General features: G+C 42.2%; 1 protein-coding gene across 5 annotated transcripts in view; it reads left to right on the top strand.

Moving 5' to 3' along the window:
• kdm6a (lysine (K)-specific demethylase 6A) overlaps positions 1 to 23,192 on the top strand; it is a 51,015-nt gene that overhangs the window by 4,797 nt on the left and 23,026 nt on the right. For 3 of the 5 annotated variants that reach the window (XM_061691117.1, XM_061691116.1, XM_061691119.1), the window contains exons 3-13: positions 2,536 to 2,644; positions 2,750 to 2,799; positions 4,861 to 4,919; positions 10,196 to 10,316; positions 15,965 to 16,019; positions 16,426 to 16,460; positions 17,751 to 17,844; positions 19,197 to 19,323; positions 20,991 to 21,089; positions 22,119 to 22,338; positions 22,570 to 22,710. In XM_061691117.1, the coding sequence (XP_061547101.1) occupies positions 2,536 to 2,644; positions 2,750 to 2,799; positions 4,861 to 4,919; positions 10,196 to 10,316; positions 15,965 to 16,019; positions 16,426 to 16,460; positions 17,751 to 17,844; positions 19,197 to 19,323; positions 20,991 to 21,089; positions 22,119 to 22,338; positions 22,570 to 22,710 (1,110 nt within the window). Of the gene's footprint in view, positions 1 to 2,535; positions 2,645 to 2,749; positions 2,800 to 4,860; positions 4,920 to 10,195; positions 10,317 to 12,148; positions 12,158 to 15,964; positions 16,020 to 16,425; positions 16,461 to 17,750; positions 17,845 to 19,196; positions 19,324 to 20,990; positions 21,090 to 22,118; positions 22,339 to 22,569; positions 22,711 to 23,192 lie in introns of those variants that run through there. The other 2 variants (XM_061691118.1, XM_061691120.1) reach the window with 2 other exon arrangements.

Genomic DNA, 23,192 nt, shown 5'->3' with positions numbered 1-23,192 from the left:
CATTAATTACTGTATGTACTTCCTGCCATCTACTAGAAGACCATTCATTTGTTCTGTCTGTCACTATGCCTCAATGACATAAATAGAGGAACAAAGATACATTATTTATTGTAAATATAATTTTTAGAGCAATTAAGTACACAAGTATATACAGTAAATGACCAGGTCATTTAAATAGACATATTCCTCCATCTTGTGATCGGTTATCAGTTTTTTCAACTCGCTGATCGGTGATCGGCCCCAAAAATCCTGATTGTGTAAAGCCTAATTTAAATACTGTAATTGAATTCAGCTTGGTCATAGAAGGGTGGTTTTAAATTTTGCTTCAAAAATAGTTTGTAGTTTTATTTGGCAATATATCAGACCTAGCAGACTGGTGGGAAACTAGCAGCGTGTTGTCGTCCTGCGCCCGGTCTTGTAAGTGTTCCTCAAAAGATCAGTTCTGCTCCTGGTTGGTAGTGACAGGTTTATTGTTCAGAAACTGGATTTATTTAAATTCAAAAAATGTAAAAATCTCAGGAGACATCATGGTGTTGTGATAGTGTAACACGATCGGACTCTGGACAAAGTTATTAAAAGTAATCTTGGCTTAACTTTATCTTCATCCTGTGATGTTGCTGTGAAGGAATTGAAAGAAGCCTATATAGTCAAGACAGTGCATGATATGTTGCTTGCTGCTTTGCATCGCGGAACTCATTGAACCTAAAATGTGTACAAATATGTGGAAAAATAGTTGTGATATTCTGGCATCTCATGAAAAGAAGAATAAGCCATTTAAAGGTCAGATGACAAAGATGGTAAAACATTTCTTGGTAACTCGAGAACCCCTTTACAAACCACATCTGCCACTTCGAAGTGATTATATAGCAGCTATACAGCAGTTAAATTGCTAAATATGATTCAGAATGTGCCTTCTGCTTTTTGCATCCAGCACCTTCCAGTCTTCGTCTCTTTCCGGCGCTGGTGAGCATTTCCTTGTATATACCTACGACTCTATTATGGTTACTATGCACTAGGCAGACCCACGCAGTACTTTTCACTATTGTCGTCTGTACTTTTGCCCATATGACAAGTCAACAGACACGGCAAAGACTTTGTGTGCTGCGTGTTAGAACGCTAGTCGAGTGAGGGGCACACAATATATAGGAATACTGCATACTTTGTAAAAGCTTGTGCTGTGTCACTGAAACATATATGAATATATAATGCGTATAGTCATTCTAAAAGTATTGGCGCCCCATTATTTCAAGCCATGACTGTACAACAAGACAGTGGCCAGTCTCTTTTTTCTGTTGTACAGCTGCTACTTGGCTGCTCGTCGCCGTCGTCACTGTCGGGTTCCGTCCTCCTGATCAGTTTAAACGTACGGTTTGGCGATGCCAAGTTCAGTCGGGTGCTCCTGTATGTCAAAATCCTCCTCATATTCCAACACTTTGCGTATAGTGTGTTACCGCGCTGTCTTTGGCAATTGCAACGTCACTTCCGGTATCCCTTGCGGTGGATAGCGTAACCACACACTGGCATCTTGAGCTTCGGGTATGTTCGGGCAGGGCTCAAATATGAATTTGAATTGACCACGTAACATCTTTGTCATCTGACCTTTAAATGTCGGGCAAGAGAGTGGTGCTGTGTTTAGCGTGCATGTAGTCCCCGTGCTTGCATGCGTGCTCTGGGTACTGCGGCTTCCTCTCAAATTGCAAAAACATGTATTTTAGGTCAAATAAAGTTGCTGTGAATGTATGAATTTGTGTACGTGTCCTGTGACGATGGAGGCAGCCGCCCCGCGAGTTGTTTCCAAGTTGTAGCGGCAGGCCGTCCGTCCGGCAAGCACCGAGCTTTGCTCAGTGCCGCTCGACTGTCATGAAGCCGCTGCCGTGGTGGAGGAGGCAGGGCCAGGCGGGCGACTGGAGAATTTAAGAAGTAGTTAGTGCCGCTAAAGGCCTCTTTATTCTCCTGCGCGCGCGTGGCCGACAATGCCCGAATTGCATCACGTGATCGACGCAATGGCCCGCACGTCCCCTCTGCGTCACTTGACGCGCGCACGGAAAAAATTGTTGCTGCGCGTAGAATGCCGCGGAGATCATCTCTCGTGATTGGTCTGTTTTAGTCACATGCTGTGATGACACACTCAACCTTCCCCTTGATTCCACATACCACCGCCACCTAGATCGATTTTGTAGCAAAATTAAACATTTGTTTTGCATTTTGCATTTGTTCTAGCAGACACTGTTCCACGGTCACCATTGTCGTTGCTTTGTTCCTTGTTACGGAAAGGAAAGGAAAAACGGCTACCGGAAATGGCCAAAAAATGCACAGGAAACGCCACCCTGTGGCGTCCGAGCCAATACCAGCTGTAGCGACACCCCTGACTCAGAGGAGAACTGCAGCACATTTTCAAAACTGCGTGCGTGGGTTGTGCTCGAGTATAAAGGCAAACTGCGCGCGGGATAGCCACAGTGACGTCAGCGCGGTCACCACCTGCGCGAGTATAAAGAAGCCTTAACACTACTATTGTTTTTTTTCCCTCCTATCCAGGCTGTGAGCTGCTATAACGCCCTCGTCCTGAAAGCAGAAGGGAAAGTAGATCCTGATATTTTCTGTCAGCTCGGCCATTTCCACCTCCTGTTGGAGGATTATCCAAAAGGTTTTTGTTTTTTGTGTACAATTTTCCAAGGTTCATTGTTTTTTTGTCAACCTGCTTTTATTTCCATTTACCATTCTGAATTTGCCTCTGTCTCCCTGTTCTCAGCATTATCTGCGTACCAGAGGTACTTCAGTTTACAGCCGGACTACTGGAAGGTGAGTTTACAAAACGACTTAATAGTTTTGCATAGACTTTACACCGATCTAATCGGCTTGATTGGCGTCGGCCGATACTTAGCATTTTATGCTGATTGACTGATAGGTTTTCATATCATAATTCGGCGATCCGATCCATGACGTCATCGATCGGCTCCACACAAGACATTTTGCTCCGCGTCGCCGTCGCGTATGAATCCAAAAGCTAGATTATTTTTAGCCTTTTTCCGCGTCTTTTGGCAGAGTACTGTAACTATCTGACGGCCAATAAACATTTTTTCAATCTTGTCGGTGAAAAAATCACTTCGTCGGTGTGGGACTATTTTGCGGTGTCTCAGACAAACAACACGTTAGTTATTTGCAGTCTCTGCACAACTGAAGTATGTCATGGGGATCGTCATCTAAATGCTTCAACACAAATTGTTTTTATTGAGCACCTGAAGAATGTACACGAGGAGGAGCATGCCGCATTCAAGCAACGCAGGGTGAAAAAAGAAAAAAAAGCCAAATGGACGCAAATTCTGAACACCACCTGTCCCATATAGCTGAGAAAGTATAGTGAGAAAGATTGATCAGTATTTGTTAGTCATTTAATTGCTATAAAGTAATTTAATTACAGTAAGTTGGCACCCACTGTTTCTGTTATGTTGTTGTAATGTTGATTTGACCTAAACATATGGCCAGTGGCCAATCCTTGAATGCACCGTAGAGGTGATTGATGTTTTAACTAAAATTCAAAATGTCTAAAATGCTAAGAGAATACGTTTGAAGATACTAAGTATACAGTACACAAGCATATACAATAAATGAACAAGTCATGTAAATAGACACATTGCTTCAGCTTGTGATCGGATCGGTGATCAGTTATTGTTTTTTTTAAAACTTGCTGATTGGCCCCAAATATCCTCATCTGTAAAGCCTAGTTTTGCAGAGCAATTAAAAGGCAGTGAGATTTTTGAAGGCATTCCATACACTTATCCTGAACGCCATTGTAGTTCAACGACAGAGCTGCGTCTAAATACTGTAAAGTTTCTACCAAGACGAGTGAAGGTTACCTACAACAATTTCAAACTATATTTATAAATTAGATTGCAACTGTAAACGAAATGGCGAAGCTTGCAGTCATTGTCAGCAAAATGTGCGCGAGCAATGAAATCGATGCGGATGGTACTTAAATGAATGGGAGCGCAGGACCAGCCTCTCAAAGTATCCTCCTCTTAATTTTCACCCACGTCCCCTTTCAGCTTACATTTCTTATTAATGCGCCAACAATCCAACGCTTGGTGAATTCTGCTTCACAATGACAGTAAGAGACCCCACATCGAAGGATCCAAACGCGACGTCGCGATGAATGCTACCACAAGAAGCGGCGATAATGCCAAGGACCAGTCAGAGCAAAGTTGTTTTTCCATATTTAAATGAATAGTAACCGGGATCCAATCAAAACAAAGCTTATTTACATAGCAAATCTTAAAATCTAATTTGGGCTTCTCAAGTACCAGATTTAGAAGACCAACAAGAATAGCTTGAAAAAGTGCATCCTGGGCATTTAACCCAAATTATCTTGCAAACCATCCATCCGTTCTCAACACCGCTTATCCTGTTCAGGGTCACAGGGCGCTGGAGCCTATCCTAGCTGACTTCGGACGAAAGGCGGGCTACACCCTGAACTGGTCGCCAGTCAGTCGCAGGGCACATATAGACACGGACAACAAGTCTCACTCACATTCCCACCGTCACTGAGTGGGAACTGAACCAACGCTAAACAGACATCAAAGATTATGAAAAAGAAAAATGATGGCATAGGACTTTTAATCAATATTGAAAGGCATGAAGCGATGCTTGCATCAGATTTAGCAGAAATATAATTTCTATCTGGGTTCCAGCTATTGTTAAATTTCCTTCGTCGCTCCTCAGGGAATCCTGTAGTGTTTTTTTTTATATAAAATTACCTTTATCGGGATATACATTTTTGTCCATATCGACGCGCTCTACCTGAGGGGTTTAAAAATAATCTGTGTTGCCGATGTCAAATTACATTTTTTTTTGCATTTCCCTCAGAATGCTGCCTTTTTATATGGGCTCGGCTTGGTCTACTTCCACTACAATACCTTTCAGTGGTGAGTACTAACTGCTTTTTCTTGTCGTCTACGAACCTGTGAACTAACCTTGGGAGCAATGGAATTTTTGTCAGCACGGGAGTGTAATCCGACAAATCATTCTTGCTATATTGTCTGATTGGGCCAATCAGCGTCTTTTGAATCAGAATTGAATCAGAATTCTCTTTATTTGCCATGTCAAAAAAACACAAGGAATTTGTCTCCGGTAGTTGGAGCCGCTATAGTACAACCATTTTGACAAAAAATACTTTTGAGAGATAGAAACACACTACTTAATAAGAGTCACTGATCCTCTAGCAATTTAATGGCAAGAGGGAAGAAGTTGTTGGAATGTCTGCTAGTTTTAGTTTGCATTGATCTATAGTGCCTACCTGAGGTAAGGAGCTTGAAGAGGTGGTGACCAGGATGTGGAGGGTCCAAAAGGATTTTGCATGCTCTTGTCTTAGTTCTGGCAGCCTACAAGACCTCAAGGTTGGGTAGTCGGGTACTGAGATTTTCAGGACAGGCCGGATTGTCCGTTGCAGTCGGAGTTTGTCCTTTTTTATGGCAGCAACAAACCAGACTGTGATGGAAGAACAGGATCGATTCGCTGACCGCTGTGTAGAACGTCCTCATCAGCTCCTGTGGCAGGCCGTGCTTCCTCAGAAGCCGCAGGAAGTACATCCTCTGGTGGGCCTTTTTGAGGATGGAGTTGATGATGTTGGTGAGGCCATGGAGAATGATTTCCGAATGGCTTTGAAGAAATTCAGCTCCATCATCCGGCATCTTAGGAGAAGGTAGCAGTGTATTGCCAACACTGTGTATAGTGGGGACGCTGTGAGTCGGTGGGCCGAATACTTCGAAGACCTTTAATCCCACCGACACACCTTCCTGTGAGGAAACAGAGTCTCGGGACTCTGAGGTGGGCTCTCCTATCTCTGGGGTTGAAATCCCTGAGGCCCCAGGCTTGGATGAGATCCGCTTGGGGTTCCTAAAGGATTTGGATGTTGTGGGGCTGTCCTGGTTGACACGCCTGTGCAGCATCGCGTGGACCTCGGAGACAATACCTCTGGATTGGCAGAACGGGGTGGTGGTACCCCTTTTTAAGGAGGAGGACTGGAGGATCTGTTCCAACTATAGGGGGATCACACTCCTCAGCCTCCCTGGTAAGGTCTATTCAAGGGTTCTGGAGAGGACGGTCTGTCGGGAAGTCGAATCTCAGATTCAGGAGGAGCAGTGTGGTTTTCGTCCTGACCAATACTCTCAGCAGGGTCCTCAAGGATTCATGGGAGTTCAACCAACCAGTCTACATGTGCTTTGTGGACTTGAAAAAGGCGGGTTGCTCCGGGAGTATGGGGTACCGCACCCCCTGATACAGGCTGTTCGGTCTCTATACAACCAGTGTTAAGAGTTCGGTCCACATTGCCGGTAGTAAGCCAAATAACATTTCCAGTGATGGACTCTGCCCATTGTCACCGATTTTGTTTATAACCTTTATGGACAGAATTTCTAGGCACAGCCGAGGTGTTGAGGAGGTCCAGTTTTGTGACCACAGCATTGCATCGCTGCTTTTTGCAGATGATGTGGTTCTCTAGGCTTCACCAAGCCGTGAGCTTAAAACTCTTGTTGGAGCGGCTCTCAGCATAGTGTGAAGCGGCTGGGATGAAAATCCGAGGTCATGGTCAGTGAATAGCTCCTGCCCCGAGTGGAGGATTTCAACGATCCCGGGGTCTTGTTCACAAAGTCAGAATCAGAATTAGCTTGGCCAAGTATGCTACAAGAAACACAAGGAATTTGTCTCAAGTAGTTGGAGCCACTCTAGTTATCACTATGGCGAAATATACATTTAGGATATACAACCCCAATTCCAATGAAGTTGGGACGTTGTGTTAAACCTAAATAAAAAAAGAATGCAATGATTTGCAAATCATGTTCAACCTATATTTAATGGAATACACTACAAAGACAAGATATTTCATGTTCAAACTGATAAACCTTATTGTTCTTCGCAAATAATCATAAACCTGGAATTTTATGGCTGCAACACGTTCCAAAAAAGTTGGGACAGGGTCATGTTTACCACTTTGTTACATCACCTTTTCTTTTAACAACATACAATAAACTTTTGGGAACTGAGGAATCTAATTGTTAAGCTTTGTAGGTCGAATTCTTTCCCATTCTTGTTCGATGTACAGCTTCAGTTGTTCAACAGTCCGGGGTCTCCGTTGTCGTATTTTACGCTTCATAATGTGCCACACATTTTCAATGGGAGACAGGTCTGGACTGCAGGCAGGCCAGTCTAGTACCCGCACTCTTTTACTACGAAGCCACGCTGTTGTAACGTGCAGAATGTGGTTTGGTATTGTCTTGCTGAAATAAGCAGGGGTGTCCGTGAAAAAGATGTCGCTTGGATGGCAGCATATGTTTCTCCAAAACCTGTATATACCTTTCAGCATTAATGGTGCCTTCACGTGTATGTTACCCATGCCATTGGCACGAACACAGCCCTATACCATCACAGATGCTGGCTTTTGAACTTTACGTCCATAACAGTCCGGGTGGTTCTTTTCCTCTTTGGCCCGGAGGACACGACGTCCACAATTTCCAAAAACAATTTGAAATGTGGACTCGTCAGACCACAGAACACTTTTCCACTTTGCATTGGTCCATCTTAGATGAGCTCGGGCCCAGAGAAGCCGGCGGCATTTCTGGGTGTTGTTGATAAATGGCTTTTGCTTTGCATAGTAGAGTTTCGAGTATTTACAGACATTGTTTTTCTGACGTGTTCCTGAGCCCTCACGGTGATATCCTTTACACATCGATGTCTGTTTTTGATGGCGTGCCGCCTGAGGGATCGAAAGTCACGGCCATTCAGTGTTGGTTTTTGGCCTTGCCGCTGACGTGCAGTGATTTTCTGAACCTTTTGATGATATTATGGACCGTAGATAATGAAATCCCTAAATTCCTTGCAATTGTACGTTGAGGAACATTGTCCTTAAACTGTTGGACTATTTTCTCCCGCACTTGTTCACAAAGCGGTGAACCTCGCCCCCTCTTCTTTGCTTGTGAATGAGCTTTTTTGGAACGTGTTGCAGCCATAAAATTCCAAGTTAATGATTATTTGCTAAAACCAAAGTTTATAAATTTTTTTTTATCATTAAATATCTTGTCTTTGTAGTCTATTCAATTAAATATAGGTTGAACATGATTTGCAAATCATTGTATTCTGTTTCTGTTTAACACATCGTCCCATCCTCATTGGAATTGGGGTTGTAAAAACAAAACGTGGGGAAAGTCATTGAGCAATGAAAGTGTACCACTAGTGTGGTGATAATTATATAATGGCAATTGAGAGTCTACAAGCAATTTTTAGCAGCCTAAAGTGATTAATCTCATACAGCGATAATTGTGCAAATGGTGCAGAGGGTGAGGGAAGAATGGATGTGCAAATGGTGCAGAGGGTGAGGGAAGAATGGAGCAGGAGATTAACAGGTGGATTGGCTGTTGTTGTCGTCGCCATGGTAACGAGTGGATCCGGTCGTGTTGACCAGTGATGTTTTCTGGTTCCGCCTCATTTGACAAGATAAAGCCCATTGATCGTAAAAAGACGGGATGCGGTGGTGTAGTCATGTCCTGTAGTGTCCTGTAGTGTTGCCACTGTCTGACCGAGATACGGCAAGATTTGATGGCAGTAGTCTGACATAGTTCAATCGGGAAAGACCAAATTTGTCTTGTAGTCTGATCCAGGCATTGGAGATAAGTTGAGAAGCTCGGTCATCCAGGAGGGGCTCAGCGGCGAGAGGACCCAGAAGAGGTGCTTCAAGAGTCCCAACAATAAGCCACCTTTTCTTTTTGCACCGAACCCAGCAACATGGCATCTCGCACCGTAGTGCATCCTTGAACAGGCTGTGTAAAAGGGGCGATAGTTGCATCCCACTGTTGTGTATAGACAGAGTTGAGGCAACAGTATGTTAACGCAATAATTGCTAGGATGGTAACGGTAGCAATGGCGACAGGGTTGCTATTTGTTTGTTGGGTTTGTGTGACTGTAAGTTGGGAATATCACAGTTGAAGAGATACAAAGCGGTCTCATTTTGTAAGTTGTAAATTGTGAAAGTCAGGCCATGCAATGACTGCGCAATTTGAAAAAGCTGTAACGGAATGATACAGCTTGCAATGTGACCATAACCCTCGTTCCTCTTTTAGCTGTTCTTGTCTCACACTTGGCGACACCATCGAGCTTTCTCTTTGGCCTCAGCCAGCGTGGGAGGAGAGGTTGATAGCAGAGCGTAGCGATGGAGGAGTGGGGGTGGTCAGTGAAAAGGAAGGTGGAGGGAATGGGAGCAACGGGTTCAGTGTGTGCGTGCGTGCGTGTGTGCACACGTAAATGTGAGAGAGTGGCAGTTCGATGTTGGGCTCTTGGGAAAAGTACTGCATTTGATGTTGTTTTAAAAACGTGATGGCGGCCAACGATACTAATTTTGTTTGGTAGCTTTTCCTGATTCTGTCCCCCACCAACACACGTGAGCACGCTTGCACACACGCTTACACTCCTTCCATTGTAATTTTAATGCGAAGAGCGAGAACACTTTTTTTTGTTCCCGGTGACAAGTTTACAGAGCTCTTTAACTAGCAAAGTTGTGGGTGATTGACGGGGGGAGAAGCACTTACTTCCATGAACATTAGCAGTGCAGCGTGTTAAACTAGCTCACGAGCAGTCCGGACTCCAGTTGACGTTGAAAGCTCTCACTTTTTGTTGGAAATATTCTTTAAGCTAAGTAAAGTGAGTGACCGTGAGTCAGCCCTTACCTCCATGACGATTTTTGACCCCGCACTTTGATATGAATAATTAACCCACAATTGCGCGCTTAACATGCCAGTAAAACTCTATTCTTAATGTGTAAATACACTTTGAGTTCGGTGTAAATAGTACAGGAAGTTAAATGCCGGATCTCAGTGTGCAAGAGTCTTCAGTTTTTAAAAGGCTGACAGTTTGTTGCTGAATCTCCCGCTCTTCATATACATCAGCACATCATAGCATTGTTATAAGCCTCTCTCTCTTTTCAATCCTTAAATCCAACTGCTCATTCAGACAGACAATGCTGACTGACATCATGACGTCTTAATACCTACACTGTGTTCAAAATGCATATGTCGTATTTGTTCATTTTCCTATAAGGACACTTGTGTGGTGTTAGCATTTTGGCTGCATATCTCTAAAGACCAAGGTTATGTGAGAATGCGATCACACAACGTTTGCCATTTCATGATCAATCAACACACATCTTCTTTTGCAGGGCAACCAAGGCATTTCAGGAGGTGCTCTACATTGACCCCAGTTTCTCCCGAGCTAAGGAGATTCACCTGCGACTGGGACTCATGTTTAAAGTCAACACAGACCACGAGTCCAGCTTAAAGGTACAGCTTTTCTCTTAAATTTATAGATGTTTTTTTTCTGTCCTTGCTTCAACCAAATCACTTGCAACAATTGAAAATTGATGCACAAAAAAGAGAGTCTTTGTTTATACAATCTACATGACTGCTCTTGATAAAATTATGGAGGCCTGGTGTGCGGTCCCAGAGGCCTTATCCAGCTGTGTCACACCTCCCAGATGAACAAAGACTATTTGTTCACCTGTCTGGTCTATCTGCGGGAAGCCCCCTCTGTGACCTTCGTCTGCCACCTGAGTAGCGAGGTGTCCAGACAATCACAGAGTGCTGTTTAGATGGATCCTGTAGGGAACGACCCGCTATCTGATCTCAGGCCTCATATTCTCCTGCAGACTTCGCACAAAGCCAGTCAAAGTCCCAGTCATCCAAGACCATGGACAGCCGCAGTATGTGCAAAGGACTTGAAAGTCACAAGTTGGACCACCTTTTGCATTCGCCTTGGGATTGAGTTTGGGTGAATTATTTCACAATTTCAGCGCGACGAATCCTTTCGTTGTCATCTTGGATTTAGATTTAAAGGTCAGAGGACAACGATTTTAAAATGTTTCTTCGTAACTCTAGAACCCCCTTACAAACCACCACTGCCATTTTGAAGTGATTATATAGCAAATATACAGCAGTTAAATCGATAAATATGATGCAGAATGCGCCTTCTGCTTTTTGCATCATTTGCATCAATTTTATTTAATTTATTTGCATCAATTTTATTTAATTTATTCTTTAAAGATTAGTAATTTATCATTTTTAACAGAATGGTTGTCTACTTGTGTGTATAAGTTAATAGTCTTAAAATGTTACCTAATGATCCTGTGCCATAAAATTTTCTTTATGAATTTTATAGGGTTTGCAATATATTTTGGTTTGGAAATGCCCAAAATGTCCTTTTTCAAACTATTGTAGTTGGTCTTCTATGCTTGGCAGTTGAAACAGTCGGATTTCACATGAGTATGCGACATGTAAATAAGTTTTGCTCTGATTGTATTGCTCATCTTCCCCAATTTAAATATAGAAAACAGCTCTGCTTGGTGCATATCACAGCTTTTACTAGCGTGTAGAAGCTTGGGGCGGTCAAGCATTCATAGGGAGGTTGCGTCTTTTGAAGTTTTACTGTCATTGTGAAGCACAATTCACCAAGCTTTGGATTGTTAGCCCACTAATCGGATATTTTGAGGTTATGCTAGTGAGACACTCCCATTAATATGAATTGAACCTGCCGCGATGATCTTCGCTGGCGACCATGAACGCATGGTATTGCATTTTGCGTTCAATCAACAAACAGCATAGATGTCATACTTAAACCAGGTCATTTTGACCTATCTTGGTATGCATAAAACAGTATAAGAAATTGACTTTGATGGCATGGGACCTTTATTGCCTGTACAGTTACTAAAGGTCTTATGATGGTAACAGTTTGAACTGTTACAAGTTATTCAAATTATAATTGATTTCAGTGTAAAACCAAGGTACCGCTGGAACTGGTGTAGCTCCTTTTGAGGTATTTGTGTGTGTCATCTCTGTCTCTCTCTGCACCCACCACTGCAGCCCTCTGCTGAATAGTAATCACTGACACCAGAGTAGATGAGAGGAGGAGGGGGCACTGGGAAGTAAGACTGCAGTGAGAGAAAGACAGACAGAGAGAGAGAGAGAGAGAGAGAGGGAAAGATATGAGGAGAGAGGTGGAATGTCAAGCTAACAGTCAGTGCTGCATTATCAGCCAAAGTGTGAAGGAGGAGGAAGGTGGGGACGGGAGAGAGCCGCAGCAGGATGCACAAGGGCTTCCAAGATGAGGCTGACGAGCCGCCCGTAACGTAGGTAACGCTTTTGTGCACCACTGATCGTGACAAATGATATTCCACGTCTCTCTTGAGGCCGTTTATTTTAAGCCGATGTTTGCGCACGTGCCGGGCGCCGCCGAGACTCTCATGCGTTCCGGCTGACATTGATTGTCTGTGGTCGTCAGTACCTCCTGAAGCAATGTCGGGCCTTATTGGAGACACGACGCTTAATATTTCAATATCTGCAGTTCAGATCGTAAACGTGAATCTTAAATGTATGCATCAAGCCGGTACATTCTATTCTGATGTTTCCAATTGACCCAGATACAGCACCACAGTTGCATTGTCTCTAATGCAGGGGTGGGCGATGGCGTGTGGGCCATATATGCTCCCTCGAGAATTTGATGCGGGCCTCCATGTAATTCTAAGCCCCAACTGTAAATGTTTTTAAGTCAAAGTTAAAAACTGTTCTTTTTTTTGGCATGCTTATTATTGAGCATTTTAGAGCAGTTTCATTTATTTTTTTCATTGAACTGTGTTATTTTAGTAATTTTAGCATGCTTTTATTTTTCTGTACAGTACTTTGTTTTTAAATGCTTTTAATCATGTAAAGCACATTGCGTTACATTGTGTATGAAATGTGCTATATAAGTAAATTTGCCTTACCTAAAAACGATTAAAGTTGTGAACAACAATGAATGGGCCCACGCCCATGTTGGGCAGGTGAATTTTTCATGGCGAATCATCAAACTTCGGCACCGTTCTCAGCCCACGCACCATGGGCAAAACTCTTAGATTTCTCTAGGATACTTGGTTCAAAATTGGTTATGGCGGTGAACACTCAAGTCGATGTTTAAATACAACCACTTGAGCCAAAATGGCTGACTTTCTGTTAGTTTCATGCACAGGTTTCCAGGTGCCTCACAAATCTGGTCAGCGACGGAAGCCATTTTGCTTCAACTCTCTGGGGGCACTACGAAGAATGGGCATTGTTAGAATTGGAATGATTCAGGTTCCGGTTCTAGTTCCTCGTTTTGATTCTATTTCCTAACAATTCTCAATTCTGACTTTTTTATGGGGCAGGTTCAAAAAGTTTGCATAGTTTACATCAGGGGTGGCCAAACTACAGCCGCCCACATCTTTTGCGGCCTGCGGCATAGACTGAAATGAACATTTGCCATGGCCCGTGTTGTTAGCCTTTGTTGTACCACAGTACTTACTTTCTACACTGGGTGGCAAGTGAGGCTCAGAGAAGTTTGTTCTCATCTCTCGCGTTCTTGTTTTCAACCAATCACACATCATTCGGTAAGATGTGATGACAAGGTCCGCTTGTTCCAGAATGCTTCTGTTTTGGTTCTCAATGTGGAGATGTGATTCTGCTGCTGCTCAGTGCAGGTTGGATCTAGTCTAGTGGGATACAGTGCTTCTGGCCACCTCAAATATCTCAAAAAGCAGTCTTTTTGCTTTATTACCAAGCTGTTGTTTAAATACACAGAATATATAAAAACTATATTATAGCTTCACATAGTTTTACCTACACTGATGGATTGGTTTAGTGTGTTAAATTAAAGATATCAAGGTGGCTCTTGATTCATTTGATTTTTCTGCATGTGGCTCTTGGGAGAAAAACTTTATAGACACCCTTGTTTAATTATTAATTATTGTTGAAAACCTCATGAAAATACATTTCCACATGAGTGTCTAATGCTGCAGGTACTTTCTCACAACAGCTCTCACTGATAGGCTAACCCCCCCCCAAAAAAAAACGTTATTAAGGATCCTGATCAGAATCATCTTTATTTACCAAGTATGTAAAAAATACACAAGGCATTTGTCTCCAGTAGTTGGAGCCACTCTAGTACGACAACAGACAGCCATTTGACAGAAAATATAGTTACTGAGCAATAAAAGGTTACCGGTAATGTGGTAATGCCGATACATTTCTTTTTTTTGACAATTGTACTAATGATGCAGAGTCCTCTAGCAATTTAGAGCAGTTTGAAATGACTAATAGAGCAATAGTCTGGTAAAGTGACCACTGTGCAAATGGTGCAGAGACTTCAAGAAATTAATTGACTAGTAATGCAATTAACTGGAACAGTGTCAATTGTGAACTGGAGAGGATCTGCAAGGATTAATGGCAGAGGATCCCCAAATCCAGGTGTGGAAAAACTCATTCCCAAAAAGAGCTCAAAAGGGTGCTTCTACTAAATACTGAGCTAAGGGTCGGAATACTTGGCTGTGTGATATTTCAGTTTTTCTTTTTTAAGAAATGTGCAAAAATGTCAACAATTCAGCTTTTTTCTTTCACTATGGGGTGCTGTGTGTACATTAATGGAAAGAAAATTACTTAAATGATTTTAGCAAATTGCTGCAATATAAGAAAGTGTGAAAAATTTAAGGGGGTTTAAATATTTTGCGTATCCACTGTACGTAAAGTTCCACCAGGATGCATGCATGCACCATAATTTGAGTAGTTTTTGAGTATGTAAAAGATACAAAATGTAGACAGTAATATTAAAAAAAAAAAAAACAGAGCTGGTACTGGGGACCTATATATATAAAGCCTCAGAGGAATTGTGACCCAAAATTTTTTTTATCCATAATTTGTTCGATTTGTTGCATTCTGTTTGTCATAAATTGTGCATGAGTCTTTCCAGGCTCCCCAGCTCTACTTTAATTGCATGCATGCGTGTATGTGAGATGAAATTACAAGCTGTCAGACACCCAGCGAGAAGTTAATCGGACTGTTGGTGCTCAGCCAGACACGTGATCTCTTGTCTCCATTGCAACTCAGTGACATTATAATAGTATTGGAACACCTGGTAATTCTCCAAGAAGCCAAAGTGGAAGTAGTAGTAAAGTCAATACGTAGCTCTTGGGAAGACTTTCTACAACCCAGCAGTCAGGGATATTAGATTAATAAAATGCAAAACTGTGACAATCCATCGATTGCTGTATCTAGCACCATTTCAGTACCACACCACTTGGGTTGGTTCCCAAACCGAAGGGTGGCAAAAATGAATAGCGGTGACTGCTTTTTGGTACAACAACACTGTTGTTGGTACTAACAACAGGATGCCAAAAACTGGTGTGGTTTGGATTGGTTCTCTCTTTACCACACAATATGATATAGTTGGTACTCTAAAAGGACTGTGCCAAAAGTTGGGATGATTTGTACACTTTGTGGAGATGACGTTTTCTCTCAACCAATCAACAAACTTCTGTTTCTAGTTCTACCCATGGGTACTGGGGCAAAGCAGTTGTACTTTGTACCCTAACAAAGTGGTACCATTCAAAGCTTTTAACGAGGAAATTAAAATAGGGTGTTGGTCTAATTTGTGTCTTGCTCCACCCTTTATGTACCAGTGTGCTTGGTAACCCAACAGTAGTTTGCCGAAAACTTGATTTGAGTTCAAATCGGTTATTTTGGAGCAAGCAAGGAGGCAATCAATTCCAGTGCTTTTAACCCCACCCTTAAGGTACCATGCCACTGCAGCTGGTACCCCAATGAAAGGCAACCAAATCTGGGTAAGGTTCAGTTCTGGTAATCTTCAAAATATGGAAATGGTAAAGGTGAAGGTTGTCTATTGACCAATCAGTGTATTGCAATGTTTGTAGCGCCACCCTTTTATGTACCGTTCCACCATGGCTGGTACCCTAGCTTCATGGTGCCAAAAAGTGGTACGGTTTGAATTCATTATTTTCATATTCTTCAAATGTTTGAACATAGAAATGCAAAAGTACTCAACCCTTTTAGGTACTCTACCACTGCATTTGGTACACTAACCCCGAACAAAAGGTTTCCCGAAATTGAAACGTTCTCTCCTCTTTCTGCAGCATTTTCAGCTGGCTTTGATCGACTCAAACCTCTGCACTTTGTCCAAAACTGAAAGTAAGCCGCTGACCACTCACCACTATTTATTGCTAATGTGCTCTGAAAAATCAGTGCAGCTTCTCCTATCTACCTGACATGTTGAAAACATGAGGAAGTAGGGAAATAATTCTGTTTTCTGCTGCCGTCTCCCTCCCAAAAAACGGGGTTGCCTAGGAGACGAGCAGCAGGAGGAGGAGAGCTGCGAGATCTCAAATGCACACCGCACATGCTCACTGCCTTTTCACATTACAAAAGCACACACAGTCACCCTACTGTCCCACTCCTCTCCTTCCATCTGTCCTCTATGCTGGATGCAGTCTGTACCCACTGACAGGTCTATGGGGTGAACATGTAATATTGATTTTGAACAAATGATATTTGCAAATATGGATTCATTTGTTCTGCTTCTGTTTTTCCCCCACAGTTCAGTTCCATATTGCTCATTTGTATGAGATCCAGGTAAGCTGTACATCCTCTCACTCTCTCTCTCTCTGAATGTTATACCCTAGTGAGGTCATTATATTAAAATATGGTGTTGTAATTGAATATATTTCTTGTCTTGAATGTTTTAAATAGGCCTACATTTAACCTCTCTAATTAGGGCTCTCCTGTGTCAGCAATGCGGGAAAAAGTGTAATCACGTTAAATGGAAGGAAAGTGTAATAAAACGACTAAGACTATCATATACAATGTGAATAAATAACGATTTATCTACTACTATGAATATGATCACTGACTACTAGAGCATTTACTAGCCTGCGAATGCTATCTAGCGAGGCCGATGAAGCCGCAGAGTCGCTTGGCAGCACAAGCCAAAAAAAGGAGCAAGCGCAGGCAGCAGTGCGGCCGCCTAAAATTTTAAATCATCAATAACCTTTTGAAAATAGTCATTTAAGTGTTGCCGTTGCAGCATGGGAAACATTTACCCTTCAAGGCAGCATAAAACAATTGCTCAATCTGGTATTGATCAAATTATGTGAAAATGACGCAAGGGCAAAGATGCAGGCATTCCGCTAATGAAGTATTGTAGGTTGCAGAGGTATTGCACAGTGTAAACTTTCAAGAGACAAAAGATAAATATTTCAGTGTGGTTCACAGATTGTGATGTCATTTGGGTGTACGAGACTAGTGTGTGTGCGGGTCATTATACAGTATGTGTATGGTTGCTTTTAAAATACTTTACGTCCAAGTTAGTTTGTATAAAAAGGAAAGGACAAAAAGACCACTTTCACAACCTCCGCCAATACTCTTATTTAGACAAGAGCGAAAGTGACAATGTGGCCTGGATGTGGCCTGTCTGCCTTGAATTTGACACCTGTGCTTTCAGACCGTCAGACCTTTGCTAACTTCAGAAGTGGTAGAATTGGGCTCAATATCAGACAGCTCATCTTTGTGTTTACGCCACTTTAGTCAATAAGCAGATGCTCCGTCTGTGCGCGATATCTTCAGTTAACTTTGTTACGTCAGGTTATCGAGGTCCCAGAGTCAAAACAAATAGCAGCTCACGTTTCAACCACACACAACTGCAGTGGTGCTTTAGGGCCACCCGAAACGTACAATCACACACTTTAAAGGTCCAGACGTCCTTGAGTCTGGCCTGTCCTCACAATCCATGACCATCCCCCTCCCAAGTTTGTTTGTCCAGACAGTCATTCCAAGTGTGGGGAGATCTTTTGTCTGTGTGCCTCGTGTCATAAAACACACAGCCCTGTCTTGACTGGATCGACTTATCTGTCCGTTCTCCTGCAGAAGAAGTACCGAGCAGCGAAAGAAGCTTATGAGAGTCTGTTGCAGACAGAGAGTCTTCCTGCTCAGTTGAAGGCGACCACACTGCAACAGCTTGGTGAGTGTCACTGGATCCTCGTGACTACTTCATTCATGTAAACGGCACTCAGAAGCAACACTTTGCTAGTTTCTTTCCAGCTGAGAATGCTCCAATGCCCTTTTTTTTTTTTTTTTTTCAGACTAAGTGCAAGTACTTACACCTGAGAACCTATCGATACAATGTACTGATACTTGATAATGCCATTACGTGTTGCGATTGTAATGAAAGTTTGTTTTATTGTAATGAATATTGTTTCAAAACACAAACCTTTTTGAACATGTCATAAGTTTCATGCAAACAATTTTAATGAACAGTAACAACTTGTCATTACTGATATTTTAATATCCAACTGCATGTTTTGCTTGGCGCACATTTCACTTAAATGTAGCAATTTTCCAGAGGCAGTTTAAATTCATATAAAATGGGTTGGGGAAAGCAGAAACCTTCTTTACTCTTTCTGTAAAAGCTGACATTTTTCCACCTTTTTTCGACATGGACTTTGGGGGCAGTGGCGAATTATCACACAGGCAGGACAATACTTATGTCAGGGAATGTTGCGGTGCCGGAACAAGGGTGTCCCTCACACCTCCCGCCCTGTTGTGTTGCAAGCAATTAAGGATTTTTATTGGCCATATTAGAGCAGACGCTGGCGCTCACATCATCTAATTATGTGATGCCGTGTTGTCATTAAAAAGAACTCACGATTGTGGCAATGCCCTCTTGCTGGGTTCTGTACAAAAGGCACATAAATAAATTGTGTCTGATGTGACTAGTTTACAAAATCTGTGTAAAATGTAATAACTTCATGCATTTTACACAACCCATTTTAAAAGGCTGCTTAGAGATGTTCCTTTATTTTAATGTTCCTCCATGGCAGAAGAACAATAATTTAGCAGCGTTAAAGCTGAGTACACACACAGGAAGTGATGAGGAGCGTAATGGCAACTGAATTAGCTTTGATTGCATGTGTAGCCATTAAAGCCTGGATCTTGTCTTTTAATGTCCACATTTAGGATTCAAAGTTCTTCTCCCAGTCTCGCTGTAGACAGACAAAATGTCACCCCACACCAGTAGTAAAACACATTACAAGTCTAGCCTTTTTGGGTTGTCATGATAAACCTGTGGAGCTCGCCACAGGTGTGTACAGTAGTAATCATGAGGGGGCAGTGCACAGAGCACTTTGTTACCTGTGGTGTAGTTCAATTTGAAAAGAGGGCTTTTTTGTTCATGCTATTTTGTTTTATTGCACCGTGGGGAATACGCAGTCTGTTTTGATAGGACTCAGATCCACCCTGCTCAGGATCTGCTGGCACTCAACCTAGACACTGTTCTTAAAAAGGCTTTAAGGTGTTTTGTTTGGTCTCTTTTAGGCTGGATGCATCATACTGTGGAGCACTTAGGGGATAAAGGCACCAAGGATAGCTATGCCATCCAATGTCTGCAGAAGTCACTAGAAGCAGACCCAAACTCTGGCCAGTCCTGGTACTTTCTTGGCAGGTAAGACCAAAAAAAGCCTAAAATCACTGCAGTCAAATCTTATCTTGGCTGAGTACGAGTTTGGAACATTCCACAGGTAAACAGGTTAATTGGAAGCAGGTGAGTGTCATGATTGCCACTCGTGATTGAATATCTCTGAAAAGCTCAGTTATTGGACTGACGCAAAATGGAAAAGTGCTGTGGCCTGAAGAGTCCACATTTCCAATTGTTTTTGAAAATCATGGACGTGGTGTCGTCCGGGCCAAAGAGCAAAAGGACCATCTGGATTGTTACCAGCCAAGTTACCAAGTTCAAAAGCCATCATCTGTGATGAGTGTCTATGGGGGTGTGTGCAAGTTACCCATGCCTGGGTAACCTGCGCATCTGTGAAGGCACTATTCATACTGAAAGGTACATACACGTTTTGGAGCAACATGCAGCCCCCTCCAAAAGTATTGGAACGGCAAGGTCAATTCCTTTGTTTTTGTTGTATACTGAAGACATTTGGGTTTCAGACGAAAAGATGAATGAAAAAAGATGAAAGAGAATTTTCCCTCTTCTCTCAGCTTCAAAATGGTTTGCTTTTCTCCCATAGACAGCTCTCTGGTCTTCATCTTTACTTAACTGCAAATGCAGTTTTCACAGGTAAAACCTAAAGCCTGAGCAACTAGAAACACCCATTAGTCACATGTTACAATACTTTTGCTCACTTGAAAAGTGGGTGGGTTCAAACAAAATGTGCTCTGTCATGAGTAGTTTAACATATCTACATGTGTGTTAGATATTCATCTTTTGATCTGAAACCCAAATGTCTTCAGTATACAACAAAAACAAAGGAATTGACCTTGCCGTTCCATTACTTTTGGAAGGGACTGTATGCTGCCATCCAAGCAACGTCTTTTTCAGGGACATCCGTGCTTGCTACAGCAAGACAATGCCAAGCCACATTCTGACTGGTTACAACAGCGTGACTTGCTAGTAAAAGAGTGCGAGTACTAGACTGGCCTTCCAGCAGTCAAGACCTGTCTCCCGTTGATAATTGTGCTGGTGCATTAAGAAGCGTGAAATATCACACCGGAGAAAAACATGGACTGTTGAGCAACTCAAGCAATAATGGGGAAGATTTCCGCTGACAAAGCTTGGACAGTCCGTGTTCTCACTTCCCAAACGCTTGTTGAGTGTTGTTCAAAGGAAAGGTGATGTAACACAGTGGTAAAGATCCCCCTGGCCCAGCTTTAACATGTTGCAGGCATCACATTTGAAATGAGAGAATATTTTTACAAAATTAAATAAATTAATAAATGTTCATCAATTTGAATATTAAAAATATTGTCTTTGTGGTGTATTTAATTGAATATAAGTTGAAAATGTTTGCATGCGCATGTGTATGCTGTGAGCCATTTATTTGCAGTACCACTCTAATCTATTGGGACTGAATCAGTCAGATCCAGTGGTGAAAATACAGCTGTGGAAAATGTAGTTTCTGTCTAGAGAAAAGACTGAAAATACATGTACATGATGATGAAACATGATGATGAATTTACCTGAAAGCACAATCTGGTCCAAATGGTAAAGCTCAATGTTTGCATTTTATTTTTAATAAATATGTAAGTGATAATTGTTAAGGTATTAGTATTTGTCTTGGTTATCATCACTCATCATTGTTCTTCCTCCATTTCCTCTTTTAGGTGCTACTCCAGTATCGGCAAGGTGCAGGATGCGTTCATCTCCTATCGTCAATCCATCGATAAGTCTGAGGCCAGCGCTGACACCTGGTGCTCCATAGGGTGAGGAAGAACAATCAAGTTATAGCAGGGGTGTCAAACTCATTGTAGTTCAGGGGCCACAACGAATGGCCTAATTTGATGTTAAAGAGGCCGGCCGGACCAGTAAAATCATACCATACTCAACATAAGAGAGAAATTTTTTTTTGGGTGTATTTATAAAATAAATACAATATAGAAGACTATCAGACTTTTTTATTTCTTTATTTTTTTGTAGCATTTTACAAAACCTAATTTCTTAAAATGTTCTCATAAAACTTCAAGTCACAGGTATTTGGAACTGAAAAATATAGTATTGCGCTTGAAAATGAAATCAGATAATGAAGGCCTAGGAAATATTACCACTCCATTTTCTTGAAATAATAATTCTCAAAATTATCCTTAATCCCCACCACCACATTTCATGTAGTTTATTACTTCCAAATTCATCCCTTTTAGCCAAATTGTACATCCGAGCAGGTGGGTTTCGGCCTGCGGGCCATATGTTTGTCACCCCGATCTACAGACTCTTTCCAAAAAAATTGAATATGATGGAAAAGTTTATTTATTTCCATAATTCCATTCAAAAAATTAAAACTTTCATAGATTATATATTCAGGGCCCACAATTTCAACAATTTCAAGTATGTATTTGCTTATTTTTACATAATTTGGGCTGTATAGTGTCCTTGACACAGATTTTTATCACATAGGAGCCATACCAGAAAATCAGGAATTTTTCCACCTTTACCTTTTATCTCGAAGACGGCCAAGTAAATTATTGTCCCAACTAAGTGTGCTTTCACACAGCAACAAGGCATCCCGCATTCAGATAATTAGATTACATCGTAATACCCCTATGCACAGATGTCTGAAGGCAAACAAATGCCAGGTTGGCCACCCTTCCATTTTCATGTTGGTGACGTTCATATAGAGAAAGACATGGAAAAATGCTGTTTATAAGGGACTTAAACTTTACCCAATACATTATTCTGGGAATCGGCTGGTTCAAAAACATTTGGCAAATGGGGGGCCATTTCATGTCTGCCTTCAGCGTGCTTTACCAGCAGCAGAACCAGCCTATGGACGCGCTGCAGGCCTACATCTGCGCTGTACAGCTGGACCACAACCACGCCGCCGCCTGGATGGACCTGGGCACGCTGTACGAGAGCTGCGGGCAGCCGCACGACGCCATCAAGTGCTACGTCAACGCCACACGCAGCAAAGCCTGCGTCAACACTGCCGTGCTGGGTCAACGCATCAAGCTGCTGCAGGTAGTCTCTTTTCCGTTGGTAAAAGCTGGCTGCAACCCTGGTAGATGTTGTCGAGTTATTTGGTGAATGCGTGTCAAAATAATTTTCATATCCGATCCCTGAGATATGAATTATTTTGTGCTTTTGTAATGATCAAACACCTTCATTACATAAAACATTTGTGATATATTCTCCTCTATTTGTGTCTTGTTGGTTCTGCACTAAAACGTGTCTTGACACAATTTCTCCTAGGCTCAGTTGTGTAACCTACAGCCAAGTAGTCTGCAAAATAAGAGTAAAATGCTCCCTAGTATTGAGGAGGCGTGGAGCCTGCCCATCCCCGCCGAGCTCACGTCCAGGCAGGGGGCCTTGAACGCTGCACAGGCACAGCAGGTGAGAGATCCAGCTCCTTCTCGAGACCTCAGCGACTCACAGAAGCGCAGTCAGTAGTCTGCTTTGCATCTTGGCATGGACGTGAGAAGCTAAAGATGGAATAAGGTGCAGAATCAAGGGGACAGTGAGGTGTTGAGCTTGAACGGCTCTGTCAATGATGACGGAGCACGACAAGCATCATCATATGGCACGCTGTACTTCATGTAAAGATGTACCAATCTTGCATCGAAATTACTATTAAGACAACAATATTTCCAGTCATCATACAATTCGGAAATAAAAGTAATAATGAAAATAATTTGACTTGTTAACCCAGCCAAGACCCGACTGCATGTTTGCACACTAATGCAATATTATTGTTGCATTATTCGACAAGCACACCATGAAGACTGATTAAGACCTTAATCAATAGTTCTGGTTAAGATAGAAGGCGTGAAACCAACCTGTATTTTAATCAGTGTTGTCATGCATTCTTTATTTGG

Source organism: Phycodurus eques, chromosome 12, assembly GCF_024500275.1.
Source record: "Phycodurus eques isolate BA_2022a chromosome 12, UOR_Pequ_1.1, whole genome shotgun sequence".
Taxonomy (NCBI): Eukaryota; Metazoa; Chordata; class Actinopteri; order Syngnathiformes; family Syngnathidae; genus Phycodurus; species Phycodurus eques.
This window is presented reverse-complemented; position numbering and strand designations above follow the sequence as displayed.